The sequence below is a fragment of the Salmo salar genome, chromosome 22 (genome assembly GCF_965601325.2).
Source record: "Salmo salar chromosome 22, fSalSal1, whole genome shotgun sequence".
In the NCBI taxonomy this organism is placed as follows: domain Eukaryota; kingdom Metazoa; phylum Chordata; class Actinopteri; order Salmoniformes; family Salmonidae; genus Salmo; species Salmo salar.
In genome coordinates, this window is record NC_138312.1 from 5302706 (window position 1) to 5324495 (window position 21790).

General features: G+C 41.0%; 1 protein-coding gene across 2 annotated transcripts; it reads left to right on the top strand.

Moving 5' to 3' along the window:
• Positions 1 to 386: 386 nt before the first annotated feature.
• sdc4 (syndecan 4) lies at positions 387 to 10572 on the top strand. Of its 2 annotated transcripts, none has more exons than XM_014165901.3 (5): positions 387 to 665; positions 9302 to 9482; positions 9573 to 9613; positions 9712 to 9910; positions 10116 to 10572. In XM_014165901.3, the coding sequence occupies exons 1-5, from the start codon at positions 612 to 614 to the stop codon at positions 10265 to 10267; spliced, it is 627 nt and encodes a 208-aa protein (XP_014021376.1). In that variant the 5' UTR covers positions 387 to 611; the 3' UTR covers positions 10268 to 10572. The 2 variants fall into 2 exon arrangements, with proteins under 2 accessions (XP_014021376.1, XP_045561104.1); XM_045705148.2 differs by having other exon boundaries at positions 456 to 665; positions 9299 to 9482.
• Positions 10573 to 21790: the final 11218 nt, after the last annotated feature.

Consider the following 21790-nt stretch of genomic DNA (forward strand, 5'->3'; position numbering starts at 1 on the left):
GATACTGGCTTCGTCTCTTCCTCTCTAAATAAATGTAATTTGTGTTTTCTTTATGTCATCATGGAGATAAACAAGTGAGGGGACGATAGGTAAAACAATGCATGACAATTTCAATTGAGTATCGAGTCTAAAGTGCCACAAATTAATAATGATAATATTATAGCAATTCTCGCTATGAGCCACATTACAATTCCCACCAAGAACACGAATGATATTGTAGCTACAATATTCTACATTCAAGAAGTTTGCTAATCGACTACTTAATAAGTAAAGATGTTCTAATAAATAACGTGTTGCGTCTAGGGAGGGGTTCTGAGCACGAGTTTACGGTAAATTATGACGAAGGGAGAGTAGGACCTTTGCGTAGCTCTTATTGGTTGCTGTTACAGGGGGTGGAGTGTAAAGTGCGATACAAAATATATCAATCTGAAGTAGCTTGTAAATTGAATCAGTGACTGAATTGGAAGATACAAGTTGTTCAATAGCAAGGCGATAAAGTTGGCAACGTGAACTTTCGATTGTTTATAGGACTTTTAAAAAAAAACATTATTTCATTCCACGCTTTTCCCAAGTTTACAACACTTTTTGTTGAAGAAACGGCCAAGAGAAACATGCACAAAGTGTTCCTCGTGTTGTTTTTATTTGCCTCCGTCTACTCTGAGTCGGTAAGTAATGTTCGCTAGCTAACAGAACACCGGGTAACGTTAACTCAGCTACCGATAGCTATAGCTAGTTTAACGTTACTCACTTTTACATTATTTTGTGTTCGTTTCAGTTTACTTAGGCGAACTAACTTTACCACATTTGTTTTAGTGTAGCTAACCTTACTACTTCATCTGGCTAAAGCCAAGACAATGCTAACGTTAGCGACTGTAGCTGTTATTGCTGCTAATCGGCTAGTTAGCTATCTACTTAATTTGCTAAGTTAACGTTAGCCATCAACACAATCTTTTTCATGGTTATTTTAGTGTTTTCGACCAGGTTAATGTAATGGTAATTAAGGTAACTACTGTTTTAGTTAGCTGTTAAACTTTGTTTACACCATTTACAGATTGTTTACCAAAACACAGCAGTCTAACTTTAACTAGCTAATTGTGCTTAGTCAGCTAGCTGGATAACTAGCTACAGTACAGCTACCTAGCAGAGTCAGCTAAATGGCCAAAATAATCTAAAGTGTAAGGCATATGGTTTGTGGCCCCTGGCCTCTCCATCATAAGAGAAAGCAGTGGTGTTTCAATTGTGGTAGATCTAGCTAGCCAGACAAACGTAGCTAAATTCATTTGTCTGGTGTGTGAGTGAGGTGGAATGATAATCATGCAAGTGACTATCCATCACATGTAGCTCAGAAAGAGGGTAAGCTAGGTTTAAGCAATAAGGCCCGGGGGGGTGTGGTATATAGCCAATATACCTTGGCTAATGGCTGTTCTTCTGCGCAACGTGGAGTGCCTGGATACAGCCCTTAGCCGTGGTATATTGGCCATATACCACAACCCCCCGAGGTGCCTTATTGCTGTTATAAACTGGTTACCAACGTAATTAGCGCAGTAAAAATAAATTGTCATACACGTGGTATACGGTCTGATATACCACGCTCTCAGCCAATCAGCATTCACCCATATTTAGCTGGGCTCTTGTAATTTGAACATTACTGTTGACCTATTTCCATTTCACTATATTAAATTACAGCACTGACTAAATGTTTAATTGCTGACCAGTTGCCAAATAAAAACTGCAATAATTTATCAAATTAAACACTTCATGTAACGTGGCTCAACACTATCATTGTTAAGTCCTCTGGATAAGAGCGTCTGCTAAATGACAAATGTAATTGTTTAGACTCAATTCAGTATGCCTGATGCAGTGTGGTTTTCATTTTTGGACAGTTGGTTTGATAGCTTTTGGAAGTGGATTATTATTTGTTTCAACCTTTATTTTAACTAGGCAAGTCAGTTAAGAACAAAGTCTTATTTACAATGACTGCCTACCCCGGGCAAACCCTAACCCGGAGACGCTGGGCCAATAATGCGCTGCCCTATGGGACTCCCAATCACGGGCAGTTGTAATGCAGCCTGGAATCAAACCAGGGTCTGTAGTGACTCCTCTAGCACTGAGATGCAGTGCCTTAGACCGCTGCGCCACTTGGGAGCCCAAATTAAGCAATCGTGCACATACCAGGATGTAGGTGTACTTCCTTGTTCTGTTTTATGTAATCTGACAAAACATCAGAGAGTTGAGTGACGGCGTCCAGTCCTGTCGGCTTAATTGGAAAGAATTGCCATTGTCAGATGTCGGGAAGGGGGCTAAAACAGAATGGTTATAGGCTAACTAGACACCATCCAGTGAGACTGACTGGGCTACACGGGGGCAATATGCTAATGCAGCCCTAAGGATAGGTGCTTATTGTCGATCCTAGTCTTCTGAATACATAGATACAGAACTGTAAAGGGCTAATGTGATTCTCCATTACCCTTTACAGGATAGGTACTGTTTGGGGTAAGCAAAAATAATCCTGGACCAGTCTTAACTTGGCAATAATATATTCATTCTCGATTCAGTCGAATATGTCTTCAAAAATGTCCAGTTGCAGGTGATTCATTTACATTTTTGGAAATGCTGCACTATTAAAATAAATATTTTTCTCCATGAAGTAATCCCGACATGTGTACGCCACCATTTTGTCTATTTAAAATCTTCTCTCATTGATTGACACAGGAGGGTCCACCCCAAAGTACTGCATGTCATGAAGTTACATTTATAAATGAATATATGACTGTTTTTTTTTTTTTTTTTTAATTTTTTTATTATACTTAATGGGTCTTAGGTGTTGGGCGTTGCAGTGGGTGTAGCCAATGGCAAGGTTGTTGACCAACATTTTGAAAGGCCCTCCTGTTGGCGGGAGTGACAGCATTTAGCAGTTCAAGCTAATTTCCTGCAATTCTACACATTTTGCCTATGCTGTCTGAGTGACTCAAACGGAAGTTAGCCACAATAGTGGACTTTGCGGTTAGCCTTCAAAATAAAAGTATGGCATAATTCTACTATTTGTATTAATTTGCATTACTGTCAAATGACACTTATTTTGAAGGCAAACTGCAAATTCCACTATTGTGGATAACTTCCATTTGAGTCACTCAGACAGCATAGGCAAAATGTGTACAAATACCACTATTGTGGCTAGCCTCACAACACATAACCCAGTACGGTCGAGCCTCACTAGCCAGAGGAAGCTAGCTGGCTGCTTATAATGTTAGCTTTGGGCAACAGGGTTAAGTTGCTGACCAGCTATTTTCATGAACTGAAGTTCAATTTCAACAGGCGAACAAGTGGCAACCTAGCTAATACTTACTCACAAGGATTCCTAAATCATTGCTAAGAATAATGAAAATGACTGCAGGTTCTACTGGTCATTGTTTTCAGGCTGGTTGTATTGGTGCTAGCTAGGTACCAAGCTAAAGCTAGCTACCGCAGAAGTTGCGGTCGTACCAATGATGCTTTATTAACAGTGTGGTATTGTAAACGCATCGTTCATGGCCGGTGTTTGCAGACTTTGTACAGCTCTGACAGTGCTACTGTATCTTTTTTGACACGCAAAGACCCAAATGGCGTTCCATAGTATGTATGTCGTGAAGCTAATAGCAGTGACACTATTACTGTGTAAATCCGGTAGGGCAACATCTGAAAAATAGCGCACTTGGTAGTGTACCGGTGCTCGGCCAGTCAGCGAAAGCCAACATCACCCGCGACAGAGAACGGTTGATTGTCAAGGGCAATGAATAAAATGTATCTTGGCTTTAATGGATTTTGCGTTGTCTCACTGGAATTTTGTTACTCTTTCAAATGACTGCTCGACTCATTGACTGCTAGATCCACACAGCAGACATTGTGGGCTAGTTTAAGAGTGCTGTGTTGCACATATAGCGCAACATTTTACGTGGGGCCATTACGTCATGTGCCTATGTTATATAGGTATGTACGTCAGTTTTGACATCAGTTTTGCACATCGGGGCGTTAAACTAGACATCGGCTGATATTGGCATTTTTAGCTAATATCGGCTGACTCCGATATGTTCACCGAATTTTTTTATATTTTTTATATCGTGCGTCCCTAATTATTAAAGATGTGAATGATCTGATGGGTGAAAATATGATCACTTGATAGGACAGCCTGAGACAAGGATCAGTGCAAGCTTTTTTTGTTGTTGCTACATGCAGCCCATATGTTTTGATTTAAGACATTCTAAGGTTTGTTTCATTCACAACTAAAGTTGTCAAATAACTCTACATCTAGAATATGGGACCTGTTTCAAATGATCACTTTTACACTTAATTTCATAATCGCACTCGCTTCGTAATGCAAAACATTTCCTTTCTATTTTATTCAGTTATATTTTTCGTACTATAAAATAATGGCTTATAAGGATATCTTGTCAGCTAAATGAACAAGCCTACAGCCTATGACATGGAGCATAGCCAGATAACTAACAGAGTAGACCAACTCATTCTGTTCTTCTGAAATACATTTTCCCCAAGGACTGCCCATACCTGACTTAAGTCATGTACTTCAGGTAGAGATACCTCAAGACGCAACTACTCCATCGCACTTCTCTGTCTGCCCCACACAGATCGGACAAATAGACAGGCAGTGGATTATGGTCATTATAGTTAATTACCAGGTTTTCTACCCTAGACTGTAGAATATTGGACTGTTAGAAACTACAATTCCCTACTACAACGCACAGTTTTGGCTTGATCTGATTTATCTCTAGAAAAACTGCACATTGAGCTCACAGGGGGAAAAACAGAATGAAATGGAAATGATTGAACCTTTTTGTTTAAAAAAGCGAAGAATAACTGAAACATTGGTTATTTGCACAGCACCATTGAAGCGTAATGGAGAACAAAACAGTAAAAGCCCCCTCTATTGACATGTGCCTTTTTGTTAAGTAAATTGGGTGTTAAATGAGGTGAAAAGGAGCCTGAAGGAGGATTAAGGCTGCATTTTAATAAATAATTTTCCAGTTTAACAACAACAGGGCTCTGTTACAAGTTTTTCCAGTTGGGCCATTGTTTTGATAGCCTAGCCTACCCCTCTGGGGAGATGTTTCTAAATGTGGTAGCACACATTAAACAAGCTGGTCTCCACAATGAGGTTCCTAGCAGACTTGTGCAGCCTAAGTTGAATCTGTTACATTCCTCAAAACCATGCAGAGGCTGCCCCTCTCATTTTCCCTTTTGTGTTTTCCTGTGGAATTTGACCTCTGTGGACCTTGAACGGCCCTCTTCAGGATTTGGACAGATCTAAATGGCCAGGGTACTTTCATTAGCCAAGCTTCCCAGCTAGTGGACCAGAAGCTTGCTTCTGCTTTCTCACCAAAAAAGTCCTCTGATCACTTGTGTGCCTGCCTTTTTGTTATTACTTTGATGGCTACTAAGCCTAACTATGTCAAGCCTCATTCCTTTCATCCATCTTAAGTTTATGGGCGAATGTCTGTTTTTAGTCTTAAGCTCATCAGGACTTCGAGCCGAAGAATAGAACAATGGGCCTATACCATTATGCACAGTACTTTGATGCATTTTCATTGTGTATTTTAATCAGTGCCATGTGTCATACCAATTGACCTCTATTTACATCAGTCTTTTCTTGTCAGATTAATGAGCATTCTGTAGTTAGCCTACCATATTGTTTTTCTAAGACACTAAAATTACTCTCTGGAGCTGACTTAGACGAAACGTCTTATTTTACATTTGTAAAATGTGTTATGTGAGTACAAACGTCAACAATGTTCTGTTTCTTGTTATCCATTCTGACTTGGGCCTACACACTGTATTTTCAGGCCTTTATCTGCTATCAAAATTATTCCTTTTGGCATTATTGGGCACATGGCTATTTTTGTTGGAATGCATGTTTTTAATTAAGCATGAGATCATTTTCACTAGAAGGAGCCTTTTTTTCTTTCTTGGTGGGCTGAATTGAGTGCCCAGTGAAAGGCTGTGGCGAGAACATAATACTTTCACCAGGATGTAGGCTAATAATGGTTTCTGCATTGCTGTCCATTGGGCTATAAAATCCCTTTAGAGGATGGAATGTTGGAACTGAAAGAAGGGGTTTTGTCTAGTGCTTGTGTGTGAAATTCCCCCTCTATCCCAACTCTGGCAGTTGAATGTCATTTAGCATACGTTGGGCTCAAGTAGTGCATTTCTGGGTTGTTCTACTTGGGAAAATCTGGCGGTTTGTGGTCAAATACTGTATATAAATTAGGTATTCACCAAACAACATTGAATTTGAACCATGTTTTGGTTTCTTTGGGAAATGTACCATATAAGCCTCAGGGATTGCTTTTGAACCAAACAACGAATTTGAACCATGTTTTGTTTCCATTGGGAAATGCACCAGGATCCGACGAAGCTTCACTTGCGTAGCTCTCTACGTAGTTCTATGTACGGCCAGATTTTTTTAACATGGCCCAAAACGGAGCTCCATTTGCGTAGACTGAGAGGTCACAATGGAGAGTCCTTTAGTCTTTTTCCTAAATGGACCACTTGTGGTTTAATCAGTTCGAGTGGTCACATCTGAGAACGAGAACACCAACAGGGCTGGGACAGTTTTAATCCCAAATGTGATGCAGTATGAAATGGGGGGGGGGGGGGGGGATTGCCTGGTGAATGTGTATGACTAGAGGCTTGCCCTGATGTGCCAGTGAGATTAATTTGATTTGAAACGCAATGAGGAAGTGAAGAAAAATAGGCTCCTTTTGAGATCTGGAGTCTAAATCAGTCCCTGTAGCCATGTGGAGACCCATGTGAGTTTAAAGGGGCAATCAGAAGGTGCTACATTTTGTTTTTACTTATAAATGAATGATATGTACCCATTAATTCTTGAGGAATAGCCTATTACTTAATGCCTCAGGGTACGACAGTTGAACTAAGCTATCAGAACCAAAAATATAAGCTTGTTTTACTGTTTGTAAACAAAGTAAATGTAAACACTAGCCTAAAACATGGTTCAAACTATAATTTTGATATCATGGATGGTCAGTCCTTGCATCCATAGCTTTGTCTGAATGAGTGGTTACATTTCACCAGTCCCATTCCTCAGCTTTTTACCAAAACAGGGAGAGCACTTTGTTGTTTCAATTTTTGATTGCCACTTTAAATGGTGATGCATCGGACTTAGTTAAAATTCTGAGCATAGAGGGCCTTTGTCACAAAAGTGCTGAGGACATGAGTGCAAGCCCTACCTCAGTGCAAACACAAGGAGAAAATGGCTGCTTGTTTGAAGATTCTGACGGCAACAATGGCATTCCCTGGTCTCCCTCAAATGTAATTTAGAGGGGATTAACTTCAAACCACACTATTTGAAACAGAATTTCAGAGCACGGTTAAACTGCTGCCCCCCCCCCCCCGCACCATGGTCAGTGAATTACCGTAGAAGCAACGCTTAAAATTAACTCTTTCAAATGTGCCCAAGTTGCTTTCTTTGTTCAATGGAATGCTGTAACATGTAATAAAAATGCTTAATTTGATTTTAGCCTTTTTTATGCATGTTTTTTGGGGGGGGATAGAGAAAGGAACCACCTGGCTAAAAGAGGAACAAGGCTTCCAGTATCCCAGGCAGCCCTGAGCAGCCATCCAGAACAGTTAAAAAAAAAAAAAATAGACCTCCTGCTCCTTTGCCTCTGAACAATGAATAATGCATGACTGTTTCATTAATCATAGATGGGTCATATATTTGCCGAGCCAGGTGTTATCCAACCGGCTGCATTTTTCTGGTGTCTCGTTCAGCAATCAGTGCTAACCCAACTTAGCGTGATGACATCTGACAAGGTCCGGTGTGCAAGGGGCCAAAGACTTCAACCCCAAACACGTTCTGCCTAAATGTACTTTAGGAATCTTTTGCACCTTGGCCCTGTTGCTTGTGTTTTAATTGGATCTGGCCATTCAATTGCTCTGCTGTTTAATCGCATTCACAGTGCTTACTCGGCAAACGGGCAATGAAGTTAAGTGTGCTAATGTGATTAGCAAAAGTTGTCTTTCAATTATGTTAAATCAAATCAAGCCCATCATGATTAGCTTAATTTTGGGATAGTTCAGGCATAATGTATATTTGGTCAAAATACCCTTACCTTGTTGTTTGAAGGCCCATGGTGACAATCCACAATAATCCATTATTTACTTCTGGCTACAGCATTGTCCAGATTCTTTCATGTAAATGGCCAAACTAATGTTAGCAATGATGCACTGCAAGCCCAAAGTTCCTCACACTTCAAACTAAGTTCGGGAGTTGGTCGAGTTTAAAGGGATTGTTTCCGCGCAAAATGCTGAAATCATTCGTCACTGGAACTTCGTCACTCAACTGGAACTATTTCCTCATGTAGTCTCAGCTGTTTCTGTTCGCTGTAACGTGGACAATAAAGTTGTATTTTATTTCATTGGGCACCCAGAAGCAGATTGATTTACCAGAGCTGTGAAAAACTTTGGTTGCTTCAATACTTTTAACATGTTTTGGGGGAAGTTTCTGCTTGTAGTGCAGCTTTGCTATTATCTGTTTTGGCTGTTTTGGTCCTGAATTCTAACAATGTTAACTAAATAATGGATTATTGTGGATTCTGTCACATGGCTATTCAGACACAACTCAAGGGAAGGGTAACTTGACCCAAATATACATTTTGCCTGACCTATCCCTTTTAAGAGCATTTGGTGGTTAAGGGAATTAAGGGGGAACTTGAGGTTTGAATGTCGAAGACGTGTGGTTCTTGTGGACCCTGTCACTGGTGACTGGTTCTGTGTCTGTTTTGAAAGGCCAACTTTAAGTGTAGGGTTAAATGGGAAAATTAGTGATGACTTCTTTACTTTAGTTGGTCACATCCTGTCTTACCTTTCCTGTCAAAAAGATTAGTCAGAGGCCCACTCACTTCCTGTTAACACTTGTGAAAGTTTTTACAAAGGTTAAGCGGAAGATTTAGGGGAACTTGCTGTACAAAGTTTTCAGTGTCACTGGCACAGCTCAGGTAGGGAAAGGTGTACTGCAACTGCAGGAGTTTATTTTATTATACACAGTGTATGAGTGTATGAGAATTAACCATTGTAGGTGACAGTAATTATTTAAGCAGATTTAATGTGTAAAATAGATTTCTGATTCACTCTATACCGCGGTTGTTGGAATATAGGCTACAAGATGTAGGCTTAGACTTTCTCCACAGTTGAAAAGTGGTTTTGGAAATGTAGCCTTATGCCAGCTAGGATCTGTGTTTTTCTACTTGCTGTGGTCTTCTGCCTCTAAGTGCTGTGTTTTGGCCAGCAGGTGCGGGAGACTGAGACATGGATGCCCACGAAGATGACCCAAGCTGTGTCGCATGACGAGCTTGTTGCGTCTGGTGACGCCCCCAACGGCTCCGACTTTGGCTTCCCTGATGAGGAGCACGACACATTTGACAATGAGGATGAAATGGACGATGAAGACTTCTCTGGCTCTGGAGATGGAGGTTGGTGTTTGCAAAGATCTGCTAATTTGCTTTAACAAGCTGATTTAGAATATAATGAAATATTGTTAACTTGTTTTCTTCTCTCTTCAGCAACTACTATTACAATCAAAAATGACAATACCATGACAAAGGTAAGGTTTGTCATAATTAGCTATCATGTACCAAATGAGAGCCACGTTTCCTCTTTTTATAGTTCAAGTAGGTATAATTCTGTTTTTTTTGCTCATAGCCTGACATGAACGACAACAAGATTCCAGACCTGGACAGACCCCTGAGGTCCAAACCCACACCGAATGAGGTTGAACTGGTCCAGAAGAACAATGAAGTGTCAGTGCGGGGTGCTCCCAAACCCGAGGAGTACCCATCAAACGTACTGATGGCCCATGCAGGGGAGGAAAGCGTCTTCAGCAAAACAGAGGTCCTAGCAGGTGGGGCAACAGCACACTAAACTTTATTTGGACTAGTGAAATTGTTATTGAACTTTGAAAAGGGTTAAATTATTTCAAAGCGATCAACTAAAGCATTTGTGGCAGTTCAATTTCACTGTCAGAAATGTACAGTTTCATTTGAAGCTTGTCCAAGTTATTTGCCAGAATACGGGGCTAATTGTAATTCCACTGAGTTTTCTTTCAGCTCTGATTGCTGGTGGAGCAGTGGGGTTGGTCTTTGCCGTCTTCCTCATCCTTCTGCTCGTCTATCGCATGAAGAAGAAGGACGAAGGCAGCTACGACCTGGGAAAGAAGCCCATTTACAAAAAGGCTCCGACAACAGAGATCTACGCCTAAAGCCCAACTTCGCCGGGCCACCTGCCTGCTCTCCAGTGCCTCTCGAAAGCAAACCTCTCTTCTTGCCTGCTTACTGTAAAACCAGGAAGTCCCAGAGGGAGAAACCATCAAACAAAAACTGCTTTTCCTACTCCACCACAAGTTCTAAAGTGGTTCATTTTGAAATGGAATCATCATTTTAACTGTCAGTTTTCCTTTTTTTTTTTGTTCTTTCCCCTACAGGAAAGATATTGGGAGAGGACCATTTCAGCTGCCAAACAATGCAGTACAACATTTATTTGTTTCATAAAAAAAGATCAATACTGCAGCGAAATCTTGACTTTTCTCTCCCACCCTCTGTTTTATGACACTAACAAGGTGCAATGACAACTTCACTCAGTGAGGTCACATGGTACAGATATTTATTTTCCTCCCCCCTACTCTGAATCTTGGTACTCATACTGGTGCTACAGAAGTCTGTTACTGTAGCATTTTCTTTTACATTATTTTTTTAAATAATCCCTGTGTAGGGAAATCATGAAAGGTTCTGTTTAGATTCAAATGTATTTTGTCAAACAGATTAAGTCTGAAGTGAATTCCAGATTGATGAAAATAACTTGATACATGCTACCCTATCAATATAGCAGGGGCCAAGCTTGATTCTCCAGGCTGTGTTTTGTTTGGACAGTACAGAAATCAACATGCTTTTATTCCTAGGACAAATCGCTGTGTGAATACACCCACTCCATCCACAAGACCACAAAATTATTTGTAAAAACGAGCAACACAGCGACACATGCATACATGCATGTTACATACATACATGTTTTTTAATAAAACAATTTTTATGTCAGACTTCATCTCAGTGATTACAATGCTTGTCAACTAAGCTATTTGAACAGCTTATGGTTTATCGCTGTTGACATAAAACAATTTTCACTGCACATGGACTGTACGCTTCAAGGGATCTGTACATAGCCATTTTAATAAAATTCTGAACTTAGCCATTTCTTGGCAGATGTTTATTTACCAAATATTTTATACTTTGTCTAACATTACTGTAAATGCTTGGAATAATCGGTTTCTTCATACCTAAGAAGTAGGGATGTAATGATTCACTGATACAGATTGGCCCTGGTTCAAATGTTTGACAACCGTTCCAAATGTACAGTAGTATGCATGCATCAGTCAGAAAATCACTAAATTGACAAAAAGCTATCGAGGGCGGCAATGTCCACCCGATAGCCGGGTGGGAGATGCCCAGTTTTCCTTATGGCTCGGTTCTGGTGCCTACATACACTAGACTTATACGATTTACACACACGTCAGCTCAGAAACCCAGCTCATGAGCTCTATCGGCAGCAGATTTGAATTTAGAATGGGAAATGAATGTGTTTATGTAACAAATGTTAGTGAACCGAATCGCATCGATTTGTTCCTCTAATCAAACTGAATCGTACCGACTCGTTTCAAACTAAAACACATCATTCCTGTATCATATCGGAGCCCAACTATCTGGATGCGTATTGAATCGTTCTGAAAGGGAAAGATCCACATCCCTACTAAGAAGCCTATAGTGGGAAACACGTTTAACTACCAATGCTAGTACTAACTTTTTCTGTCCAATGTTTTAGAATACTTGTTCAATTTAACTATCAAATTGTATTGTCTTTGAGGTTGGGGCTTTTCCCCCTCTTAGCTGTTGTATTTGATTTTAATGTTTTATATACACTAGTTCAAGAAGCAAATAGTTTTAAATTGTGTTTTATTTTGTACCTTTTTTTTTTTTTTTTTTGACATTTTTACGCCGTATATATTTATGTTTTGTAGAAGGATTGCTATGTAATTGTTCAGGGGAACTGAATTGAGCCATGTCATTTGCATGGGGAAAAATCTGCTGCTTTTGTCACAAGATATGTGAATCACCAATTGAGTGGAGAAGTCAATGAATCATTGATTTCTGCAAGCATGTTCTGATTTATTTGGAAATAAAGCTATTTTTATGCACATTAACTAAAAGAAAATGGTTGGATCAGTCTTTTCAGTATTCTGGTGACATTTACTATCTACACAAAGGTCAGCATGAGGTGTAAAGTCTGCCAGCTCAGTCTTTGTCATAGAACTCTATGCATTGTTATTGTCCTGTATACATTACTCTTATTGTTGCCAGTGCAGTTTAACCTGATTATCAACCCAACAATGTAATGGGATTTATATTACACCAGAGCTTGCTTGTGTAGCACAGCCTGTACCCTGACAAGACAACTTAAACATCATGATACTTCCCTGTATCTGTTGTCATATCTTTGAGTATATGAACAGGATGGGTGTATTGTAGAACACTAGCTGTTTTGAATTTTATTGACGAATGCGCTCACCCCAAACTGGTGCATGCTCTTCCCAGCAGCATAGTCTGTATCTTGAGACCTCACCATCCTGATATTTAACTTTAGTGTCACATTTTTTTAGTACAGGACCGGTGTAGACACTGATGTCCTTCCACCACAGGACACTAGTTGTTCTGAAGTTGGTCTATACGTCATAGGGTGGACTTTAGCTCTTCTATGAGTTGTATTATCATGGATCTTGGAATTCTCTCACAAATTATTGATCTTAATTGCAAGTGTGTGCTGTGACTTGGCAATTTGCTGTGCTTAATCGTATGAACTTTTTTTTAACCACCCTTCTGTAATTGGAGCATCCCCTAACTCTGCTCTCTGCCTCTTTTTATAGCCTGTGGTTCGAGTCACTGGAGTATAAGATGGAAGTTGTCGGTCCAAACTACAAAGGTCTGACCTGCAGAGCTCTGGTTGGAGCAAGCACGTTGTGGTGTCCATCCTAAACACAGTTTGCCCTGCGTTCAGGGTTGTCGGCTATCGTTTGTAGGTCTTGCTCAGTGTCACTCCCCGTGCTTCCCCATGTTTGTGACGATGGTTGCTTTACCAGGTAGATTTGTCATATGGTGTGCATGTAATTTAATGCTCTTAAAGTGACAGTACATGATTTGAAGTCCTAGGTATTTGTCTGAGCCGTGCTCAAGTCACCATCCGGGTGTTTAATGAACATTGCTATTCGTGTTTCTGAAGTTTAAACAAAATTGCCTGTTGGTTTAAAATATTGTAACTGAAAAGATCTTTGTAATAATTTGTTTTATTTTTATAAAGCGTTACCTGCTCCATTGCATTGCTCATGACCTAATCCAATATGTGGCCTGTCACGAACCCGTCTTCTACTGGTTGAGGTGCTCCTCATTAAACAGGAGCTGGCGTAGTCTGGTAGTTGAGCCATTTTAGGTAACCCTAGTCGGCAGGTTTTGGAACTAGATAAGACAACCCCAAACTGACCCATGTTCTTTCCTTGCTGCTGGATGGTTTTGTATGGCACTCCTAGCACAGTGAATTGTGAGTAGCTGTGCTGACACCCAGACAGAATGTGTGGCACACCTGTTCCTGCTTCTGTGTGCTGCTGAAAAAAACAAAAGCTAGTGATGTCAAAAAGTGCAGAACTTTCATGTACTCACCCTTTCAAATAGTAAAACCATTTAATATAAAGTTTAATACATGATTATATTGATTTGTAGAGGGAGAAGGTTGCATTAAACCCCCCATTAAAAACGTGCTAAATTGTTATGGGAATTTCCAAAGGCCATACTGCAAGTCACATTGCGATCAAATCAATCAGTCTTAATCACTGAACCATTATATTATAATAAATATACAGGTAACTGACTAAAGGAAACACTTGAGTAAATGAGGGATAGAAAGTATATTGAAAGTATGTACTTCCACACAGGTGTGGTTACTGAGTTAATTTAGCAATTAACATCCCGTCATGTACATCGCTTCGGAAAGTATTCAGACCCCTTGACCTTTTCCACATTTTGTTACGTTACAGCCTTAATCTAAAATGGATTTTAAAAAATCCTCAACAATACCCCATAAACATATTTACGTAAGTATTCAGACCCTTCGCTATGAGACTCGAAATTGAGCTCAGGTGCATCCTGTTTCCATTGATCATCCTTGAGATGTTTCTATAACTTGATTGGAGTCAACCTGTGGTAAATTCAATTGATTGGACATGATTTGGAAAGGCACACACCTGTCTATATAAGGTCCCACAGTTGACAGTGCATGTCAGAGCAAAAACCAAGCCATGAGGTCGAAGGAATTGTCCGTAGAGCTCCGAGACAGAATTGTATCGAGGCACAGATCTGGGGAAGGGTACCAAAACATTTCTTCAGCATTGATGGCACCCAAGAACACAGTGGCCTCCATAATTCTTAAATCGAAGTTTGGAACCACCAAGACTTTTCCTAGAGCTGGCCAAACTGAGCAATTGAGGGAGAAGGGCCTTGGTCAGGGAGGTGACCAAGAACCCGATGGTCACTCTGACAGAGCTCCATAGTTCCTTGTAGCGTCATACCCAAGAAGACTTGAGGCTCTAATCACTGCCAAAGGTGTTTCGACAAAGTACTGAGCAAAGGGTCAGAAAAAAAAAAACGACATTCCTGGTTTTGCTTTGTCACTATGGGGTATTGTGTGTAGATTGGTGAGGGGAAAAAACAAGTGAATCCATTTCAGAATAAGGCTGTAACGTATCAAAATGTGGATAAACTCAAGGGTCTGAATACTTTCCAAATGCACTGTATAAAAATGCCTAGTTGCCCATTATTTTGGTTACCATGGCAAGGAGAGATCTCAGTGACTTGAAAGAGGGGTCTCAAATGAGCAGTTTTTTCACTAATTTGAATTTTGACCAATCAGATCATCTCTGAAAAATATCTGATTTGAAAAGATCTGATGTGATCGGTCAAAAGAACAATCAGTGGAAAGAAATATCAGAATTGGGCTGCCTGTGTAAATACAGTCACCAGATCTCAACACAATTGAACGCTTATTTGAGATTCTGGAGATGTGCCACCATCAACAAAACACCAAATGATGGAATTTCTGGTGGAAGAAGGGCGTTGCATCCCTCCAATAGAGTTCCAGACACTTCTAGGATCTATGCTAAGGTGCATTAAAGCTGTTCTGGCTAGTGCAGGCCAAACGCCCTATTAAGATGCTTAATGTTAGTGTTTCCTTTATTTTGGCAGTTACCTGTAATCGCATAAGAGTGTTTCAACATCTTTACCAAAGATTTGAACAGGTTTTAACTTGTTGAAGTAGACAGGTTTTAACTTGTCATGACTAAAGATCAGCTCTACCGATATCAAATCATTTGAACCTGACCGAATTTGATGCCACAATCAAGTTCCTTGTATTTCTTTAATTTATCATTTCCTCAAAGTCAGTGACATCTGTATCCTTGTACATTTAAATTTTTTTTAAGGAAGATGTGGTGACATGGAAGGATTTTAAATAGGCACTATTATGTACAGGTACTTGTACTACATATCATTATATCAATGTTTAGAATAACATTTAGCTTATTTGCCTCCTAAAATGAAATACAGTTAGAATTATAAACTACTCTGACATAACATAACACCCTGGTCTCATTTATGTTTTTTGTTATCATTACGTTTCACCAGCTGTTTTAAAACAAATTGTCACCCAGGCCATCATTTGTCCTGAAAGCTGGTGCTGTCTGATATATACACAGGAAGTCAGTGATAAAGGATGATATGAAAGGCTTCCCTTCACACACCAGGGTCAAAGGGCAAATGAAGATGGATTCGGGAATTACACCGAAATTGGAGCGCTTTGTGGGGGTTTGATTCTCAACTGAAATTATATTAATCAAGGGTTGCCACAATCTCTCATTGAACTACACATGATTACATCATTTCAATCTAGTCACTCACTGAATGCATTATCTGTCTATAGTGAGCTCATGCCAGCGGTATCAGAGCGTACAGTTAGAGTTTATTTTCTTTCTTGTGGTTCGCCTCCACTGCCCACATGATAGTAGAGCCATTTTGGATCGAGGGTGATGTAGTTTCCATGGCAACAACCAACTGGAGTGGGGCCAAGGGGATGATACACCTTTTGTTTTACTAGAGGGAGAAATTGGGCAGTGCGTCAGCTGGTCTAATGGAAATTAAACAAATGAGATCCACATGGCCGAAATTAGTGAGCTAGCTAGCCTTTCCTCCCAGTGTAGGAGCAGGTTGCCTGGGTGCTGGGTGCAGTTCTCCCACAGTCATAGGCAGCCTTTTGTCTCCATGCATAAACAAATTCCACACAACCTCTGACACAGTCAGAGACACATTCCTTTCCCACACAACAATGAGGGCTTTTGTGTGCAGGCCGCCCTGTGTTTTCTTTTCATTTTTATTGCTTTGGAACTTTTTGCATGGAAAATTGTATAATCTCTCGGGTGGTTTTGCTCCATTTGATCGCAGCTGTACTAGTGTGTCTTCCCCCAGAAGTCAAGGACAAAAGAACAAAATGCTTTGAGGCATGTGATGTTATCTTTTGTTGAAGTCCTATCATTATTTGTTTAATGCCTGGGGGTTGTTGATGGTGAAAATATGAAAAGACTCAAGAATTTCCCAAAGGGTAAGCTATACAGAAGCCCCAATGAAGCCACTATTTCAGCTACTATTTGGACTCTTGATGTGTGTTCTAAATAGAGCAGACAAGAAATACATCTTAGATAGAATGAATATGAAGGAACCCTGCTTACAATGAGAGAACAAATAAAGAATATGACAATGGGGGGGGGGGGGGGGGGCTTTGATGCACCTGTTCTGTCTCTGTCTTCTATCTAGGTAGCGGGGTGAACAAGCCGCAGGTCGGGTGACTGAGGTCCTTGATGATCTTTTTGTCCTTCCTGTGATACCGGGTGCTGGGATGCTCACGGTGATGTGTTGGGCTGACCGCACCGCCCTCTGCCAACATAGTGGCACAGTCAGTTCCCAAGGTGGTGCAGCACCCCTTTTACATTCTTTGGGGAGGACCCTGCTCCTCCTTCTCACTAATTATTTATGCCTTTTAATTGATCAAGTTGATGTGTTTACAGCACAAATACTTACAACCACACAATTAATGTCACAAAAAAACAGCAAATGAAATTAAGGGATCTATTCAATCCCTATTGTGAAAATTCTGCATTATAGCGTGATTCAAATTTAAAGGCAATGTTCCAACCTTAGCGGAGACCACATTCACAGCAAGCTCAGCATATGTTGGCTCAATTGGAAATTACCTTTACATTTCTAGCGCGCAATAAAATCGATTCAAATTTTATTTTGTCACATACACATGGTTAGCAGATGTTAATGTGAGTGTAGCGAAATGCTTGCGCTTCTAGTTTCGACAGTGCTGTAATAACAAGTAAACTAACAATTCCACAACAACTACCTAATACACACAAATCTAAAGGGATGGAATAAGAATATGTACATATAAATTTATGGATGAGCCTGTCCTTGACCGAGCGGCATAGGCAAGATGCAATAGATGGTATAAGGTACAGTATATACATATGAGATGAGTAATGTAAGATATGTAAACATTATTAAAGTGTCACTATTTAAAGTGACTAGTGATCCATTTATTAAAGTTGCCAATGATTTGAGTCTGTATGTTGGCAGCAGCCTCTCTGTGTTAGCCTTGAGATAGAAGCTGTTTTTCAGTCTCTCGGTCCCAGCTTTGATGCACCTCTACTGACCTCACCTTCTGGATGGTAGCGGGGTGAACAGGTAGTGGCTGTTGTACTTGATGATCTTTTTGGCCTTCCTGTGACATCGGGTGCTGTAGTTGTCCTGGAGGGCAAGTAGTTTTCCCCCGGTGATACACTGTGCAGACCGCACCACACTCTGGAGAGCCTTGCGGTTGAGGGTGGTGCAGTTGCCATACCAGGCGGTGATACAACCCTACAGGATACTCTCAATTGTGCATCTGTAAAAGGTTGTGAGGGTTTTAGGTGACAAGCCACATTTCTTCAGCCTCCTGAGGTTGAAGAGGAGCTGTTGCGCCTTCTTCACCACACTGTCCGTGTGGGTGGACCATTTCAGTTTGTCCGTGACGTACACGCCAAGGAACTTAAAACTTTACACCTTCTACACCACTGCCCCATCGATGTGGATAGAGGGGTGCTCCTTCTGCTGTTTTCTGAAGTCCACGATGGGGGGGGGGGGGGGTATGCAGCCTTGTGGGGCCCCAGTGTTGAGGATCAGCGAAGTGGAGATGTTGTTTCCTACCTTCACCACCTGGGGGCAGCCCGTCAGAAAGTTCATGACCCAGTTGCACAGGGCGGGGTTGAGACCCAGGTGAGCAAATGAGGAGCTTGGAGGGTACTGTGGTGTTAAATGCTGAGCTGTAGTCAATGAACAGCATTCTTACATAGGTATTCCTCTTGTACAGATGGGATAGGGCAGTGTACAGTGTGATGGCGATTGCATTGTCTGTGGGCCTGTTGTGGCGGTATGCAAACTGAAGGGGGTCTAGGGTGGCAGGTAAGGTGGAGGTGATATGATCCTTGACTAGTCTCTCAAAGCACTTCATGATGACAGAAGTGAGTGCTACAGGGAGATAGTCATTTTGTTCAGTTATCTTTGCCTTCTTGGGTACAGGAACAATGGTGGCCATCTTGAAGCATGTGGGGACAGCAGACTGGGATAGGGAGCGATTGAATATGTCCGTTAACACACCAGCCTGCTGGTCTGCACATGCTCTGAGGACGTGACTAAGGATGCCGTCTGGGCCAGCAGCCTTGTGAGGGTTAACACGTTTTAATGTCTTACTCACGTCGGCCACGGAGACGGAGAGGGGGGCCTGCAGTCCTTGGTAGCGGGCCGCGCCGGTGGCACTGTATTATCCTCAAAATGGGCAAAGAAGTTGTTTAGTTTGTCTGGAAGCAAGACATCGGTGTCCATGTCGTGGCTGGTTTTCTTTTTGTAGTCCGTAATTGGCTGTAGACCCTGCCACATACGTCTCGTGTCCGAGCCGTTGAATTGCGACTCCACTTTGTCCATATATCGACATTTCACTTGTTTGATTGCCTTGCAGAGGGAATAACTACACTGTTTATATTCGGCCATATTCCCAGGCATCTTTCCATGGTTAAATGTGGTGGTTCGCACTTTCAGTTTTGAGCGAATACCGCCATCTATCCACGGTTTATGGTTAGGGTAGCTTCAGCGATACAGATTGAATAGAGCTCAAAGGCCGAGATTCAATCCGATCACACTTTTTGTCTTATATGCACCTTTTAAAGGCAATGTTCCCACATTCGCCAAAACCACGTTCACGGTAAACACTGCATATGTCGGCTCAATCCGAAGTTACCTTAAACAAACAATAACAAAGCGGGCACCCCACCATTGATTTGGTAAATAACTAAGGGATGGGGCTGGAGAAACGTAACTACTCTCAAATTCATAGACAGAGCTATGGATGCATCCATGAGTTCAAAAATTATAGTTTTAATCATATTTTCAGGCTATACGGTGTTTGTTTACAATTATATTGTTTACAAACAAAGGAGTAAAACAATTACAGTACATTCGGGAAAGTATTCAGACACTTGGACTTTTTCCACATTGTGTTACGTTACAGCCTTATTCTAAGTGGATTTAAATGTTGTTTTTCCTCATCAATCTACACACAATACCCCTTAATGACAAAGGAAAAACAATTTTTTTATGATTTTGGGCAAATTTATTAAGAACATAAAACAGGCTTGGAGTTTGCCAAAAGGCACCTAAAGGATTCTCAGACCATGAGAAACAAGATTCTCTGGTCTGAAGAAACAATTGAACTCTTTGGCCTGAATGCCAAGGCTTACATCTGGAGGATATATGGCACCATCCCTACGGTGAAGAATGGTGGTGGCAGCATCAGGCTGTGGGGATGTTTTTCAGCGGCAGGGACTGGGAAACTAGTCAGGATCGAGGGAAAGACGAACGGCGCAAAGAACAGAGAGATTCTTTATGAGAAACCTGCTCCACAACGCTCAGGACATCAGACTGGGGCGAACGTTCACCTTCCAACAGGACAACAACCTTAAGTACACAGCCAATACAACGCAGGAGTGGCTTTGGGACAAGTCTCTGAATGTCCTTGAGTGGACAAGCCAGAGCCCGGATTGAACCTGATCGAACATCTCTGGAGAGACCTGAAAATTACTGTAGCGACGCTCCCCATCCAACCTGACAGAGCTTGAGAGGATCTGCAGAGAAGAATGGGAGAAACTCCCCAAATACATGTGTGCCAAGGTGTGTCAAACTTGTAGCGTCATGCCCAAGAAGACTCGAGGCTGTAATTGCTACCATAGGTGCTTCAACAAAGTACTGAGTAAAGGGTCTGAATACTTATGTAAATGTGATATTTCAGTTGTTTATAATACATTTACAAAAATGTCTAAATACCTGTTTTTGCTTTGTCATTATGGGGTATTGAGTGTAGATTGATGAGGCGGAAAAAACAAGTTAATCCATTTCAGAATAAGGCTGTAACAAAACATAATGTGAAAAGAAACAAAGGGTGTGAATACTTTTCGAATGCACTGTATATATTTAAAGCAAGGATATATATATGTACTGTATATTTTTGGGGGGTTCTGATGGGGTCATACAATTGAACTCAACTCATGAGGCATATATGTTATTTTCTTAATGAATCAATGGGTATATACTGTTTATCTTGATTTTAAAAGTCCCAAAATGGATGTAGCAATTGCAGATTGCCCCTTTAAATGTCATGCATGCTATTACCTAGATGAATCTAGGCCTAAAAACAGTGCTTGATTACACGTGCCCTGGGGCCCCGACCTCCAAAATGTGTAGAATTGCAGGAAATTTGCTTTAAAACCCTAACATTTTCTCTCAGCATGACATGTGTAGAATAGCATGAGATTAGCTATAAAACTGCACATTTTTCCTCACTGCCCCATGGCAAAATGTGTAGAATTGCAGGAAGTTAACTGTCCCTCCCCACCTTAACCAATCCCACCTTAGCCAAACTATCTTGAACTTTAAAGACAGAGAGATGCTTACCCTGGATTAAGAGGCCATTGTAATTGGTATGTCTCATTTCAAGAGGGGACTGGACTGTGTTTGGTGGCAGTTTCAATAGCACAGCTAGGGAGTGGTACTCACGTAGCCTCTCATTGAAATCTGATGGAGGGAATGAGTTGTCTCTGAAGCCAGACTGAAACAATACTACTACTCAACTACTACACCTGTTTGACTCATCCTCTCGCTATGTCATTCTTTCTCTCTGTCTCTTCAGCTCTCCTTTCCATATGACTCGCTCTCCCAATTTTTTTCTGTCTACGGCAATGCCATTTTATCATTCCCCACACTGAGTCATACACCAGTATGAAACAGTTCCACCCACCTGAACTTTGGACGTGCTCACCCATTCACTGACACACTGAATAAACACATATATCAGGACATAGCTCAAACTTTATGCTGAGATCACACAGCAGGGTCACAATACAGAGGAAATCCTAAATGGCTGGTCCTGGGTTGTATTCATTAGGCACAAAATGGAAGAAAACTGACTGAAACAGAGGGACTACCAAAACTTACCCCCCAAAAAACACATTTTTGTTTCTGTTACAGAACATTTTTCTACAGTGTGCCCC

Bases quoted from the DNA above. Each gene is read 5' to 3' on its own strand.
- sdc4 (XM_045705148.2), top strand. From the start codon at position 612: ATGCACAAAGTGTTCCTCGTGTTGTTTTTATTTGCCTCCGTCTACTCT. The intron at 666-9,298 runs GTAAGTAATGTT...TGTTTTGGCCAG, and splicing joins CCTCCGTCTACTCTGAGTCG to CAGGTGCGGGAGACTGAGAC. The intron at 9,911-10,115 runs GTGGGGCAACAG...GTTTTCTTTCAG, and splicing joins CAAAACAGAGGTCCTAGCAG to CTCTGATTGCTGGTGGAGCA.